The 15308-nt window shown below is 39.2% G+C and overlaps 1 protein-coding gene across 1 annotated transcript in view; it reads left to right on the top strand.

Moving 5' to 3' along the window:
* The window catches only part of yy1a (YY1 transcription factor a), a 41803-nt gene extending 27310 nt beyond the window's left edge, over window positions 1-14493 (top strand). The window contains exons 4-5 of the mRNA XM_068038947.1: window positions 11150-11308; window positions 12196-14493. Of these exons, the coding sequence (XP_067895048.1) occupies window positions 11150-11308; window positions 12196-12378 (342 nt within the window). The 3' untranslated portion in view covers window positions 12379-14493. The remainder of the gene's footprint in view (window positions 1-11149; window positions 11309-12195) is intronic.
* The last annotated feature ends 815 nt before the right edge of the window (window positions 14494-15308 follow it).

Below are 15308 nucleotides of genomic sequence, written 5' to 3'. Positions count from 1 at the left end.
TTCCCACACTCTCTTGGCCAGTCTGGACATAGCAGTGGAAGCCTTTCCCATGCGCTTGTTGATTTCTGCATCTAGAGACCGGTTACTGGTGATAGTTGAGCCTAGGTAGGTGAACTCTTGAACCACTTCCAGAGCGTGGTCGCCAATATTGATGGATGGAGCATTTCTGACGTCCTGCCCCATGATGTTCGTTTTCTTGAGGCTGATGGTTAGGCCAAATTCATTGCAGGCAGCCGCAAACCTGTGGATGAGACTCTGCAGGCACTCTTCAATGTGAGATGTTAAAGCAGCATCGTCAGCACTGTCAGGTACTGACACCATAAGTTATTTATCTGGGTAGGGGTGGGGGGGGGTGCAAAAAACTTATTTTGGCTCAATACTGAACTAAATCAAGGCTGATTTGGATATAGAGATACTGTTGATGGGTTATAAGAGCTTTTTTGCATTAGTACTTTATCATTTTTTTCGTTTGTGGGATGTGGGTGTCACTGGCTAGGCCAGCATTTATTGTCCATCCCTAATTGCCTTTGAACTGAGTGGCTTGCTAGGCCATTTCAGAGGGCATTTTAAGAGTCAACAACACATCTGGAGTCACATGTAGGCCAGACCAGGTAAGGACAGCAGATTTCCTTCCCTAAAGGACATTAGTGAACCAGATGGGTTTTTACAACAATCAACAATGGTTTTGTGGTCAACATTAGACTAGCTTTTCAATTCCAGATTTATTATTTGAATTCAAATTTCACCATCTGCCATGGTGGGATTTGAACCCATGTCCCCAGAGCATTACCCTGGGCTCTGGATTACTAGACTAGTGACATTACCACTATACCACCACCTACCCATTTACAGCCAACTCTACCATTTTGCTAGTAGAGTTCTTGGAAAGAGGTACTGTTAAAGAAGTATAGTGTGTGGCATCTGAGTTAAGGAGTACAGTTTTATTTGAATGGCAATTACTTATAATAGATTTCACCCATCTTTTAAGTTCTGTTTTGCTTCATTTATGTCTGATTTCTAATTGGGAAACCTCCAAATTATAGCAAGAATGCAACTAAATAGAATATACAATTTATTACAAATGCTAAGCTGACAAAGTTGGACCTTCTTCGAAACATAAAACTGCATCATAGGATGCTACAACAGATTGTTGTTGCACTTGATTGCAGAATATTGAGTACCAACCAGTTTAGGCTTGTATTTTACTGACTTAATTTGTTTAAATTACATCTTCAATGGTGCATTTATTTTTTTCTGGTCATGGACCCAGTTGTTTTACTTGGTAGAAAATAAAAACATAATATGTGGAACTTGCCTGGTAGCTGTGGGTAAATTGCTGTTGTAGTATTGCACTACAGATTAACAAAGTCTCATTCAATCCTTGGTCTGCACTGAGTTAGTTCATCTTTTGGGCAACTTTAGGGCTTCTGTTGGTGCTCCATTGATTGGACTAGGGAAAGAAAAATAGCTACAGTGCTGCTTCTGATAATTGTATGTAGATTGGTTACACACAAGTTTGGGCTTCGCTGTGGTTTTGCACACAGTGGAATGATCTGCCAGAACTCGTTATGTAGATTTGTAGAAGATTGTTCGGATGAGATACTGAAGACCTATTAATGTCGTCGTCATGCCATATGTTCACATAGGTGAACAGTTCGACCTATATTGAAAAAATTGTAGACTTCCATGAAGGATTATTACCATACTTTATAAGTTTGAAAATATATATTTGGGATGCTTAAGAGTGAGCTGCAAGGCTATTTAACAAAAGTGTTCGAGGGGCATCATAAATCACAAGATATGCAACATTAAAACCCAGTGTTAAGTTAGAAATGACAGAAATTGAAGATGAATGCAATTTGAACAGTTAAAACAGCAGACAATAGTTTGAATAAATGCACTAGTAGCTGCTGCCATAAATTTAGAAAATATATCATAAAGTAAAGAAAGATAGCATTTATATTGTGACCTTCATGACCTCAGGATGGCCCAAAGCACTTTGCAGCCAATTAAATACTTGTTGAATTGTAGTAATATATAACCCGACAACCAATTTGCTTACAGCAAAGTCCCAGAAACAGCAATTTGGTAGTGATCAGATAATCTGTTTTTAAGTGTTGGTTGAGAAATAAATATTGGCCAGGACACGAGGTGAACTCACCTGCCCTCCTTTTAAAATAGTGCCATGTGATCTTTTACATCCACTTGAGACAAGGCCTTGGATTAATGTCGAATCATAGAAAATAGGAGCAGGAGTAGGCCATTTGGCCCTTTGAGCCTGCTCTGCCATTCATTATGATCATGGCTGATCATCCAACTAAGTAACCTGTTCCTGCTTGCGCCCCATACCCTTTGATCCCTTTAGACCCAAGAGCTATATCTAACTCCTTCTTGAAAACATACAACGATTTGGTCTCAACTGCTTTCTGTGGTAGCGAATTCCACAGGCTCACCACTCTCTGGGTGAAGAAATTTCTCCTCATCTCACTCCTGAAAGGTTTACCCCGTATCCTTAGACTATGACCCTGGTTCTGGACTCCCCCACCATCGGGAACATCCTTCCTGCATCTACGCTGTCAAGTCCTGTTAGAATTTTATAGGTTTCTATGAGATTCCCCCCCTCACTCTTCTGAACTCCAGCGAATATAATCCTAACCGACTCAATCTCTCCTCATATGTCAGTCCTGCCATCCCAGGACTCAGTCGGTAAACCTTGGCTGCACTCCCTCTATAGCAAGAACATCATTCCTCAGATAAGGAGACCAAAACTGCACACCATATTCCAGGTGTGGCCTCACCAGAACCCTGTATAATTGTAGCAAGACATCCCTGCTTCTGTACTCTAATCCTCTCGTTATGAAGGCCAAGATACCATTTGCCTTTTTTACTGCCTGTTGCACCTGCATGCTTACCTTCAGCGACTGATGTACGAGAACACCCAGGTGTCGCTGCATATTCCCCTCTCTCAGTTTATAGCCGTTCAGATAATCTGCCTTTCTGTTTTTGCTACCAAAGTGGATAACCTCACATTTATCCACATTATACTGCATCTGCCATGCATTTACCCACTCACTCAACTTGTCCAAATCACCCTGAAGCGCCTCTGCATCCTGCTCACAACTCACCCTCCCACCCAGTTTTGTCACCTGCAAATTTGTGAATAGCTGGGTTCCTAGCACCGATCCCTGTGGTAGTCCACTAGTTACTGCCTGCCATTTGGAAAAAGACCCATTTATCCCTACTCTTTGCTTCTTGTCTGCCAACCAATTTTCTATCCATCGCAATACACTACCCCCAATCCTGTGGGCTTTAATTTTACATGCTAATCTCTTATGTGGGATTTTGTCGAAAGCCCTCTGAAAGTCCAAATAAACCACATCCACTGGCTCCTCATCAACTCTACTAGTTACATCCTCTAAGAACTCTAGCAGATTTGCCAAGCATGATTTCCCTTTCGTAAATCCATGCTGACTCTGTCTGATTCTACCACTGTTCTCCAAGTGCTCTGCTATAAAGTCTTTGATAATAGACTCTAGAATTTTCCCCACTACCGACATCAGGCTGACTGGTCTATAATTCCCTGCTTTCTCTCTACCTCCCTTTTTAAATAGTGGGGTTACATTAACTACCCTCCAATCTGTAAGAACTGTTCCAGAGTCTATAGAATCTTGGAAGATGACCACCAATGCATCCGCTATTTCTAGGGCCACTTCTTTAAGTATTCTGGGATGCATACCATCAGGCCCTGTGGATCTATCGGCCTTCAATCCCATCAATTTCCCCAACACCATTTCTCTACTAATACTGATTTCCTTCAGTTCCTCCCTCTCATTAAGCCCTGTGTTCCCCAACATTTCTGGTATATTTGTGTCCTCCTTTGTGAAGACAGAACCCATGTATGCATTTAGTTGGTCAGCCATTTCTTTATTCCCCATAATAAATTCCCCTGTTTCTGACTGTAAGGGACCTACATTTGTCTTCCAATCTTTTTCTCTTCACATACCTATAGAAACTTTTACAGTCAGTTTTTATGTTCCCCGCAAGCTTGTTCTCATCAGAAAGACAGCACTTCCAACAGTCCTGTACTTACTCAGTGCTGCACTGTATTGTCGGCCTAGATTTTGTTGCTCAAGTCTCTGAAGTGGGATTTAAACCCAGAACCGTCTGTCTGAGGCAAGGGTGCTACTAAGCCACAGCTGGTTGTATTGCACATGTCAGGTATGAACAGTTTGAAGTTTAATGTACTAGTGATGCTGTAAAAGACTTATATCATTGTAGTTTTGCTATTGTATTGGAGAAGTTGTCTGCTGCTTTAAATGGTCAAATTACATTCGCCATTTATTTCAGTACTTTCCAGTGTTTTAAAGTTGCATGATCCTGCAACTCTCTTTAAATAAACTTGGAAGTTCCCCTTGAAGCATGCCACATAATGTATTCTGTAATATTTATATATAAAGTATGATCTTGCATGAAACTTCTTCTTAAATATCTTTAAACTTGCAATTTATTCTCTGCTGGAAGAAGAACAGCAGTTTATTTAGTTGGTGTATAACGTCAAACTGGAGTTAGGGTTAGGTTAACCCCATCAACCTTCTACCTGTGGTTTCCCAAAACGGATGGAAATCTTTCAATTTGGTGAGTAGCATTGTGCTGAATTCCAAAACAGCTTATTCTGCATTAGCTGCAGAAAGATTTGCTCAGACAATTCTAGCAAGAAACATTTTGCTGCTCTCAACCATGACATTCTTAATTGCTGATTGAGACAAGTCTTAAACTGTACAGCAAGCAGGGGTGCAATGGTTGAGACCATGAAGCACTAGCCAGTTGGCAGGGGAGGCAGTGGTGTAGTGGTAATGTAATCCAGAGCCCAGGCTAATATTCTAGGGGAATGGGTTCAAATCCCACCATGGCAGGTAGTGAAATTTGAATTCAGATAATAAATCTGGAATTAAAAGCTAGTCTAATGGTGACCATGAAACCATTGTCAATTGTTGTAAAAACCCAACTAGTTCATGAATGTCCTTTAGGGAAGGAAATCTGCCGACCTTACCTGGTCTGGCCTACATGTGACCCACAGCAATGTGGTTGACTCTTAAAATGCCCTCTGAAATGGCCTAGCAAGCCACTCAGTTCAAGGGCAATTGGGGATGGGCAATAAATGCTGGCCTAGCCAGCGACGCCTACATCCTACAAACGAATATTTTAAAAAAGCTCCCAAATTGGGCTTGGTTCACTATTTGATGCATAGCTGATATCTGAACTTCAGTGCTAGCAAAACAGTTTGAGCAGTCCACATACCTCATTTGTCACAATTGTCTAGATTGATTAACAGCATTTCCTGGCAATTCCAGAGTTCTGTTGAACCTACTTTGGGTTCTGGGTAGATGAGTCTTTGATAAAATAGAGTTGAACTTGAAAAGTGCATTAATAAACTGCAGGACTTCATTTTTTTGAAAGTAAGCTGCAAAAAATGTTTTAAGAGCTGTTTATCTAGTCTGTTTAGATTTAATTGAACTAGCAAGAAAGCAGTTCCTTAGCTTTTGGAGGAAATAATCACTCAACCTTGTTCTAAGATGCTTCAAATGATGTTTAGACTAGGGTATGTTATTTCCCTCACCCAGCCACTTATTTATAAAGAGCTGTAGAAAAAAGAATTTCAGATCTCTTAAATAATTCCTGATGATGAACTGTTCCACTGGAGGTGGAACGATTAGTGATTAGATACCTTTATATTGAGTCTGTTAGATGTTGCTGAACTTGTGGTTTTGATGATGAAATTAAAATATGGCGGAAAAATAAAGCGCACATGAAACTTGATGAGTGTGAGACACTAAGACAAAAAGAAAGACAAATAAGGCAAACTTGTTCAGTGGTAGGGGTAAAATAAATTTGGATAGAAAGATGTGACTGCTAATGTAAGTGAAGCAAAGAGTGGGGATAACGGGGCACTTTCAAGTTGGCAGGCTGTGACTAGTGGAGTGCCACAAGGATCAGTGCTGGGGTCTCACTATTTACAATCAATATTAATGACTTGGATGAAGAGACGGAAAGTAATGTACCTAATTTTGCTGATGACACAAACCTAGGGGGGAATGTAAGCAGTGAGGAGGACACAGAGGCTGCAAAGAGATATAGACAGATTGAGTGGGCAACAAGATGGCAGATGGAGTATAATCTGGGGAAGCTTGAGGTTATTCACATTGGTAATAAGAATAAAAAGGTGTGAAACTTGTAAATGTTGTTCAGAGGGACTTGGGTATGCTCGGACAAGGAACACAAAGTTAGCATGCAGGCACAACAAGCAATTAGGAAGGCAAATGGTATGCTGGCCTTTATTGCAGGAGATTGGAGCATATGAATAAGGAAGTCTTGCTACAATTGTTACAGTGCTTTGGTGAGACCACACCTGGAGTACTGAGAGAATTTTGGTCTCCATATCTAAGGAAGGATATATTTGCCTTGGAGGCGATACAGCGAAGGTTCACTAGATTGGTTCCTGGGATGAGAGGGTTGTCCTGTGATAGGCTAAGTAAATTGGGTCTATCCTCTTTGGCGTTTAGAAGAATGAGAAGTGTTCTCATTGAAACATACAAGATTCTGAAGGGGTTTGACAGGGTAGACACTGAAAGGTTGTTATCCCTGGCTGGGGAATCTAGAACATGGGCACAGCATCAGGATAAGGGGACAATCATTTATGACTGAGGGGAGGAGAAATTTCTTCGCTCAAAGGGTTGTGAATCTTTGGAATTGTCTACCCCATAGGGTTGTGGAGGCTCCGTCATTGAATGTTTAAGGCTGGGATAGATTTTTGGTGTCTCGGGGAAACGAGGGATATGGGGAGGGGTTGGAAAAGTGGAGTTGAGGCAGAAGATCAGCCATGATAGTGTTGAATGGTGGAGCGGGCACGAGTGGCTGTATGGTCTACTTCTGCTATTTCTTATATTATGATCTAGTGTTAGGAATTCAGGCAGTAATGTGATGTCACCAAATTGGGGAGTATGGCAATTGTGAAAGACTACAGGAGGATATAAATAGGCCAACAGGATGAACTGATGATTGCAGGTGCGGTTCAGTGTTGAAACATATGAAGTAATAGATCTTGTAAGTAGGAATAGAGAAAAGAAGTGCACATTAAATGAGAACATTGCAAAGGAGCCTTAGTATGCTGATGCACAGCTGCTGAAGGATTTTAGGCTATAGTAAAAGTAAACTGGCCTTTTTTTTTTGTCTCTAGAACCATCAAATACAAAACAAAGTGGTTAATGTTGGATTAGACTACAGTTGCAGCCCATTTAAAGGAAGGATATAAAAGCAATGGAAAATGTGGTGTAACTTTACTAGAGTGTTACTGGAAAGAAAAATTAGTTATGAGGAGAGACTTGAGAAGCTGTGTGCCAGGTTTTCTTTCTTTTGGAGGTTTTGTTTTGTCATCTGGAGTAATATATCTAAATTTGTTTATGTAGTAGTGAATATTAATGTAATGAATATTGTTAAAATAAAATGTATGTCTTTTAGTTGGTCAAACTGTGTTGGACAGCGCTGAATGACTTGTACACCAGTGGTAGGAGGTGTTATAGTATTACCTATTAAAAATAATAGAATTGTGCGCTACCATAAAGAAAACATTTGCCTTTATAAAGCACCTTCCATGACATTGGAACTCTGGTCTTTCTCGTATAGTGTCACAGGCTATTTTATGTCCACCTGAGGGGGCAGACAGGGCACCTCTGATAGTGTAGCACTAAAGTGTGGGCTTGGATTATGGGCTCAGGTCTCTGGAGTGAGACGAACACACAACCTTCTGAGTCACAGTTTTTGTTACCTTTTTAGGCATTAATTGGTATTACAAAAGCGTGTTTTATTGCAGCTTTAGGTTTAACAACCCGTCTCAAGAATTTATTTATATATAGTGTATAATATAGATTGCATATTTCTGTTGGTTCAATGAAGTAACTTCACTAAATGCAATAGAGCAGATTTGGTAGCCTTACAGTGTGGTATCTAAGAATTAGTCTTCACTTCAATTCTATCACAGGTTTTTTTAGAATCATTTTGGGACTAGGTTCCATAACCAAATCCAGTGAACTTTGACTGAAAATCATATTTAGGGTCTAATTTAACTCCAGTTGCTAATATGATTGAACAATGTGGTGTAAATGAAACTAATATTTGTTTGCAGAAACAATTTATAATACTTGTGCCTGATTTTGAAAATGAACTGTGTGGCCACTGGTGAAAGATTCCTTTGTAATATGTCAGCAGCAGTAGGCTTTGCACTGTTGTGAAATGCCTCATAAATTACAAATATATCCATTCACTTCATGCATGTAATGAAGATTGTGTGAAAATCCTTGTGTGTTAAGTACAAAATTTCTTACTTTGTAACTTTTCCTCTTCCACACCCCCTCCCTTACATTAGGATAACTGGTTGCTTCCAGGGGCAACTGTGATAAGGACAACATGACTCAAATTGTGCCCTGATTGCACGGACACTGAAAATTTGAGAGATTATAGATTTCCCGTAGCGGCACTGTGACGCAGTGGTTAGCACCGCAGCCTCACAGCTCCAGCGACCCGGGTTCAATACTGGGTACTGCCTGTGTGGAGTTTGCAAGTTCTCCCTGTGTCTGCGTGGGTTTTCTCCGGGTGCTCCGGTTTCCTCCCACAAGCCAAAAGACTTGCAGGTTGGTAGGTAAATTGGCCATTATAAATTGCCCCTAGTATAGGTAGGTGGTAGGGAAATATAGGGACAGGTGGGGATTTGGTAGGAATATGGGATTAGTATAAATGGGTGGTTGATGGTCGGCACAGACTCGGTGCGCCGAAGGGCCTGTTTCAGTACTGTATCTCTAAAACTAAAAAAAATTGCAGCAATTCTGCTTCAAGAAATGGTTAGCTCTGCTTTGGATCTTTTGCTGTAAAGGAAAATACTGTCTTGGTATGTTCCAGAGGCAGAAGAATAGTGTGTGAACCTCCACTGGTATTTGTAAACACAAATCTGGATTAATGCTGAATGTGGATGTGTGGCTGTGGCAGCTCTTGTGTTCTACATTAAGCAAGTGGATGTACCTAAGTTTCTACCAGTTGATGCCTTTTCTGTTTTCTAGGACTTCATTATTCTATTGCTGCGTGCCTGTGTTATAGCTTTGCAGGGCATTGAAATTGCCAATAGTGACAAGTAGGACTTCAGTCACGGTAGCACCTTTACAGGCTTTACCCAGCCATTAATGCCACTTATTACCCAAGTATAGGTCAAATGTAGTTGTTAACTGAAGAAGCTGTTCGAGCTGAGAGTTTACTAGTCTTGTAGAGGTGGGGCCAGTGGTAAAATTCATGCTCCGTCTTTGTCACTTGAGGTATTGACTTGGTCTATTTGGTACTGAAGATGATGAGACAGATTTGTCTACTGTCTTGTTTGGAGTGGTGTAATTTGTGAAGAGACTAGTCAGGCATCCAGAATGAAACCAAGTATATTTCCTTGAGAAACCTTTTGTCTAGTTGTTGCAGAAAGACTCATTCCACCAATTTTTTTTTTCCCCCAGTTGTTAAGATTGAGAAAAATGTCAAGTAGATTGTGCTCCTGCTGTTTGAACACAGGTTTGCAATAGTCAATTACGACACAGAAGGACTCCATTCGGCCCATCGAGTTCATGCCAGCTTTCCGTGGAGCTATCCAGTCAGTCCCACACCCCCGCTGGATCCCCGTAGCCCTGCTAGTCTATTTCCTGCAAGTGGCCATCCAGCTTCCTCTTGAAGTCGTTGACTTTGCGTCCACCACCCTTGTTGGCAGCGAGTTCCAGGTCATTGCCACCTGCTGTGTAATGAAGTGCTTCCTCATATGTCACTGCATCTTTTGCCCAAAACCTTCAATATGTGTGTCCTAGTCCTTGTATCATTAATTAATGGGATCAGTTTTTCCTTGTCTAACTTAATTAAGCCTGTCATAATCTTGTACACCTCTGTTAAATCTTTCTCAATCTCCTTTGTTCAAAGCAAAACAAACCCAGCTTTTGCAACTTTACCTTGTAACTAAAATTCCCCCATCCCTGGAACAATTCTGGTAAATCTCCTCTGCATCCTCTCAAGGACCCTCACATCCTTCCTGAACTGTGGTGAGCAGAACTGGATACAGTACTCCAGTTGGGGTCTAGTCAGAGCTTTATAAAGGTTCAGCATAACTTCCCTGCTTTTGTACTCGTACCTCTATTTATGAAGCCCAAGATCTCATATGCTTTATGAAACCCCCCTCTCAATATGTCCGCTAACTTCAAAGATCCGTGCACATGTGCCCCCCAGATCCCTCTGTTCAAGACTTTTAGGTCTTTTAACACTTCCCTTTTCATGATTAGTTTATGCAATTGGTTTCTTAGGCTGAGTGGTTTATTCATTCCACATTCCTATATAGCTTGCCTTGGATCAGAAGATGGGGTGAAATGTCTTTCTTGAGGTCTGATTGGACCTGTTCTTGTTTATCTATTTCATCCTAATATGTCTCTATCTGCAGCTAAATCAGGAATTGACTAAGTTCTCTTTAATTCTTGAGCTAAAGCATTATTTACTTTTTATGCAAGGTCATAAATTAACACAAGTCTGAACAAGCTGTTCTTGACTTCAGTTTTTTTTTAAAATCCTTTCGTTTTCCTATCTTTGCACGCACCTTTCCATTCCCTCTTTTCATTTTATTAAATTGCATCATATAATTTGTACCCTTTGTTCAATGCAGTTAATTGAATGTAGTTTTGTTTTATCCCTACTGCACTGCATCTTGAATGTACCCATCTGGGCATAGTTGAGTTCTGTTGGCCAATAAAATTACTTGCCACTGAACAAGACTTCCTGTTTTGCTGCATTTTTATGCATCTGATGTTGACCAGTATTTTGTTTCTAAATGTGTTAAATACTTTCACCTCTAGCGCATAACATTAAAGTTCTACCCAGACTGATGTAGAAAATCCATCTCTTAAGACTTGTATTAAAAATTGTATTTGGGAAATCTTGAAGGAGAAAATTCATTTTTAACTATGAGGAATAACAAAGAAATAATCAGCTTGTTGGAAAACCAATCTCTATAGTCTTAGTGCATTGGTATCTGGTTTAGTTTGTTGTAGGTTATTCCAAACATTTCTTAACAAAAATATTAATTTTTCAGGGTTGCACTAAAATGTTTAGAGATAACTCTGCCATGAGAAAGCATTTGCATACCCACGGCCCACGAGTGCATGTCTGTGCTGAGTGTGGAAAAGCTTTTGTGGAGAGCTCAAAACTGAAGCGACATCAACTTGTTCATACTGGAGAAAAACCCTTCCAGGTAAAGACTGTTAAGTGTTGCCTGCTCTCCTCTATTGCTAGTTTAATTGTCAACATTAAACTGATGTGCTGCTGGATGTGGTGTTCCGAAATTCAGTGGTTTTACAGAAGTTTTATTCTTTGATAATTACAAAAATAAACTATTCAGCGATGTCTTTGTGTATTTAAACAAAATAATGAAGAGTTCAAGCATGGTCCCTTCAGTTATAGTCAGAAATTGAGAGCGCTCCTGAAATTTTTGCTGATGTAACAAAATGTTATTTTGTAAATCCACTTTAATACTAGTGACTTAATTGGTGATCTTGCTAAATAAGTTCTCCTATATAGCTGCTGCTAGTTAGATGGACTTTCTGCTTTAAGATTATGTTTTTCCTGCATTGTTCCATTATTAAATTGATGTCAAAGTCACTGCTGTAATATATTGGGAATTTAGTGGAATGGATACTGGATAATGCAGTGTATTAGAAGGTTGTCCTTTCACTTTAGAGGCCTGGACCTAGACCTGTCAAAGATTGATGAGCTAAAAGTCTCAGCTCTCCAGAGTTCCTAAATGAAATTGGTTTTGGGCACTTTCAATTCACCTATAAGTGCATGTGAATGCACAACATAAAACTGAGTTCCACTTGTGCAACACCTTTACTTTGGCATCAAAGTCTAAGGGGATGGAGTGTGGCCACATAAAGTGGTATTCAGGCATTTGGGACAGAGGGTAGAGAGCATTCAACCCATGAAACAATGACCCAAACCTGTCCCATTTCTTCCCAGTTCACAAAATTAAATATGAAGTCCAGAAGGGTAGAATTCTTAATTTTTATGTTTTCTGCTGTTTAAATGTGAACCACAAGGAGCTGTTTTTGTCAATAAATGTTTTGTTTTGTTTTGAACCAGTGTACATTTGAAGGATGTGGAAAACGCTTCTCACTGGACTTCAATTTGCGCACTCATGTGCGAATCCATACTGGAGACAGACCCTATGTTTGTCCTTTCGATGGATGTAATAAGAAGTTTGCCCAATCAACTAATCTGAAGTCTCACATCTTAACACATGCCAAGGCCAAAAACAACCAGTAGATTTCTTCAGGAGGGAAGAACCTAGTCCTTCACAGGGCATTATATGACCACATTTGGGCATAATGTTGACCTTCCCTTTGTATATTTCTAGAGAAGAATTTTAAATAACTCTTGCATAACAAAAAAAGACTTGTTTTGATAAAGTAGTCAAAAAGTTGAAGATGATGATGCTAGGATGCTCTTCCTGTTTTTGTCCTGTATTCCTGTTTCAGTAACACCCTTGGTGTTTTCTAACCAACACATTACTCTGGGGAGGAGGGGGGGGGGGCGCGGGGGTGCGTGGAGGGGAAGCCCTGACGAACTTGCATTTATCAAAGACTACCCTGACAGTGCTAAAAATTGGACTTATTTCCGCATTCGTATAACTATGACTCTCCCAGTGCTTAGAGCAATTCACATTTTTAATTTTGTATTTTCCAGGTGTGCATATTGTACACTCAATTGGATATGCTAGTAATGCAGATGCTATGTGATTTTTTTTTTTGGAGTTTGAAATTTTCGCTTGTAATAGTTTCTTCAAAATCATAGAATTGGCAGTAACTGTACTACATGCATATTTCAGAGTTATTTCCTGTATAAAGTTTTGAGATTTTTTTGTTTGCTATCTTAATTTGGTTGTATTCTTTGATGTTAACACATTTTGTATAATTGTATTGTATACTGTAATGAAATCATGTAGTATCAAAATTATAGTACCGTGATTCAATGGTGTTAATCAACTTAAACCCGTTTTAGTCACACTGTTTATTTTTTGAAATGTACTGCCGGATGCTAAAGTCTAATGTAATTTCTATTAGAGCCTGTTTTGAGTTGTGTTATGCAAAAAAGCAATGCTCGGTTCCATTAGTAGATGTATTGTGCAGGCACTGACCTTTTATTAACACCTGTTAATATGTACATCCCATGTACTAGATAAAGGCCAACAATAAAGTTGTGGTCCTGAAGCAAGCACTTGTTAGAAAGTGATTTGCAGAGCATTATGATTCTCCTAACTGCTTTAAATCTAGTCTGAGAAACTGTTGTTTTTCACTAAGCAATGAGTATAAAAACGGGATGAACCTACAGTAAGATTTATGCATAGAACACTAAAGGAGATCATGGTTTCCCGTGCAACTCAATCCTGATCTTTCTCAGCTTTTCCACCTTGCTGCAAATAATAAGTCAATGGAGTCTTTTTGGAATTCTCAAACACAGGTAACTATATTCAGGGTGGTAAAGGACACATGACCCCAGGTGAAACGGGTTATAACCATTGTTCAGTTTAAATTGTAAGTGCTGTAGGTTGACTTTGGAAATAAATTGTTTCTGTTTTTAACTGCTCGAGAGAGTTTCGTATTAGATATTGAATGTGTTTACATCTTTTTATTAGTCATGACTATTTTATTTGAAGTTTTATTCTGCTTAGTGCAAAACAGAAAAACTTGATTGTGTTTTAAGGCAAAATGTGATGAAAAGGAAAAGTAACATTGTGTTTTTTTCCTAAGCGGGTCCTGAGATTGTATTGCATTTTTTTTTAAAGCAATTGCAGCCATATGCAATATATAAATTGCTTTGGCTTACCGATCTTTCTCTAGGTGAGAAGTTAAATTCTTAAAATTAATTGGTAGAGTTCCCACAGCATTTCTGATGGCGGGTCAGAGATACTTGTTTTATATGAGGCAAGGTGCACATCTTCCATGAAAGAAATTTGTAAGATCTCCTCAAGGGATGGTACAGTAAGTGTGTTTTGATTGCAGGAAAATAAGCATTTTCTTTGCGCACTGCAGGGTAAGTTACTAGTTCAAAAAAATAACACTCTGCATACAGGGGAGCAGCTCTTTACTGTTTAGAAAATACCAAGAAATATATAACACATCAGGAAAAACAAAACAAAATTTTCATCTTTCTGCCTTTACCAAATCTTTTTGCAACAATTATCAAATTTCTAATTAAATATATTTTTAGATTAGCATTTTTATTCAGAAACTCTGACCATATTTGAATAATAGCACGGTGCTTCTATGATTGCCACTATGAATATGAGCAATGACTGTTAACAGTATAAACATTCTGTAATGTATTCCAAATGTTACAAAATCTGTCATTTAAAAAGAATAAATGAAGAGCTGCTCCTTTCTTGTGCTGTTTTCCTTGGCTGTGTCCATGTGTGGTTTTATTATTGTCTTTTTTTACTTTGTTACTTCAGAGAAATGTAGTTCAAGTTCTACCATGACCTTGATGTTCAATACAAAAAAAAAAGGCATACTTGCTTTTAGTAACACAAGTTTTGTTTGCAAGAACTTTCTATTGATAGAGGCGTACAGGAGCTTTTCCGATAGCAAATTCTGACAAACTGGCCAGTCTTGCTAGCAACCGTTTTTTTTAAAAAAAAAAGAGTTGCACATGCGCAAGTGCACACAGGAAGATATACCCTACAATCTGGTGTGTATCACAGTGAGAATCCCCATAAAGTCCAGGCTGAGGCTTTTTGCATTGGCACTGACATTTCAAACAAACAATATTCCATTGTATTGGTAAGCTTAATCACCTCTTGATTTTTTTTTTTATATTCACTGTTACTAAAAATATTTTTAGTGAGCACTTGGAGAGCCCTTCATAGAACTATTTAAAAAAATATTTTGAATGATTTGATTTGCCTTTAATAAATATGTACTTTTTAAAACTTTAGTTGTGTTTTATTCCTGTTTGCTACCTTTTGATATGTTTCCTATGATTTGTTGCTAGTTACTTTTTTTTGCTGTATAGCCAGATAATAGTTAACAGTGGTGCAGTGGTTAGCACCGCAGCCTCACAGCTCCAGTGACCCGGGATCAGTTCTGGGTACTGCCTGTGTGGAGTTTGCAAGTTCTCCCTGTGTCTGCGTGGGTTTTTGCCAGGTACTCTGGTTTCCTCCCACCACCAAAAGACTTGCAGGTTGATAGGTAAATTGG

This window comes from Heterodontus francisci, chromosome 9 (assembly GCF_036365525.1).
Source record: "Heterodontus francisci isolate sHetFra1 chromosome 9, sHetFra1.hap1, whole genome shotgun sequence".
NCBI classification, from domain to species: Eukaryota; Metazoa; Chordata; class Chondrichthyes; order Heterodontiformes; family Heterodontidae; genus Heterodontus; species Heterodontus francisci.
The sequence above is the reverse complement of the archived record's forward strand: the minus strand, read 5'-3'. Positions and strand labels throughout refer to the sequence as shown.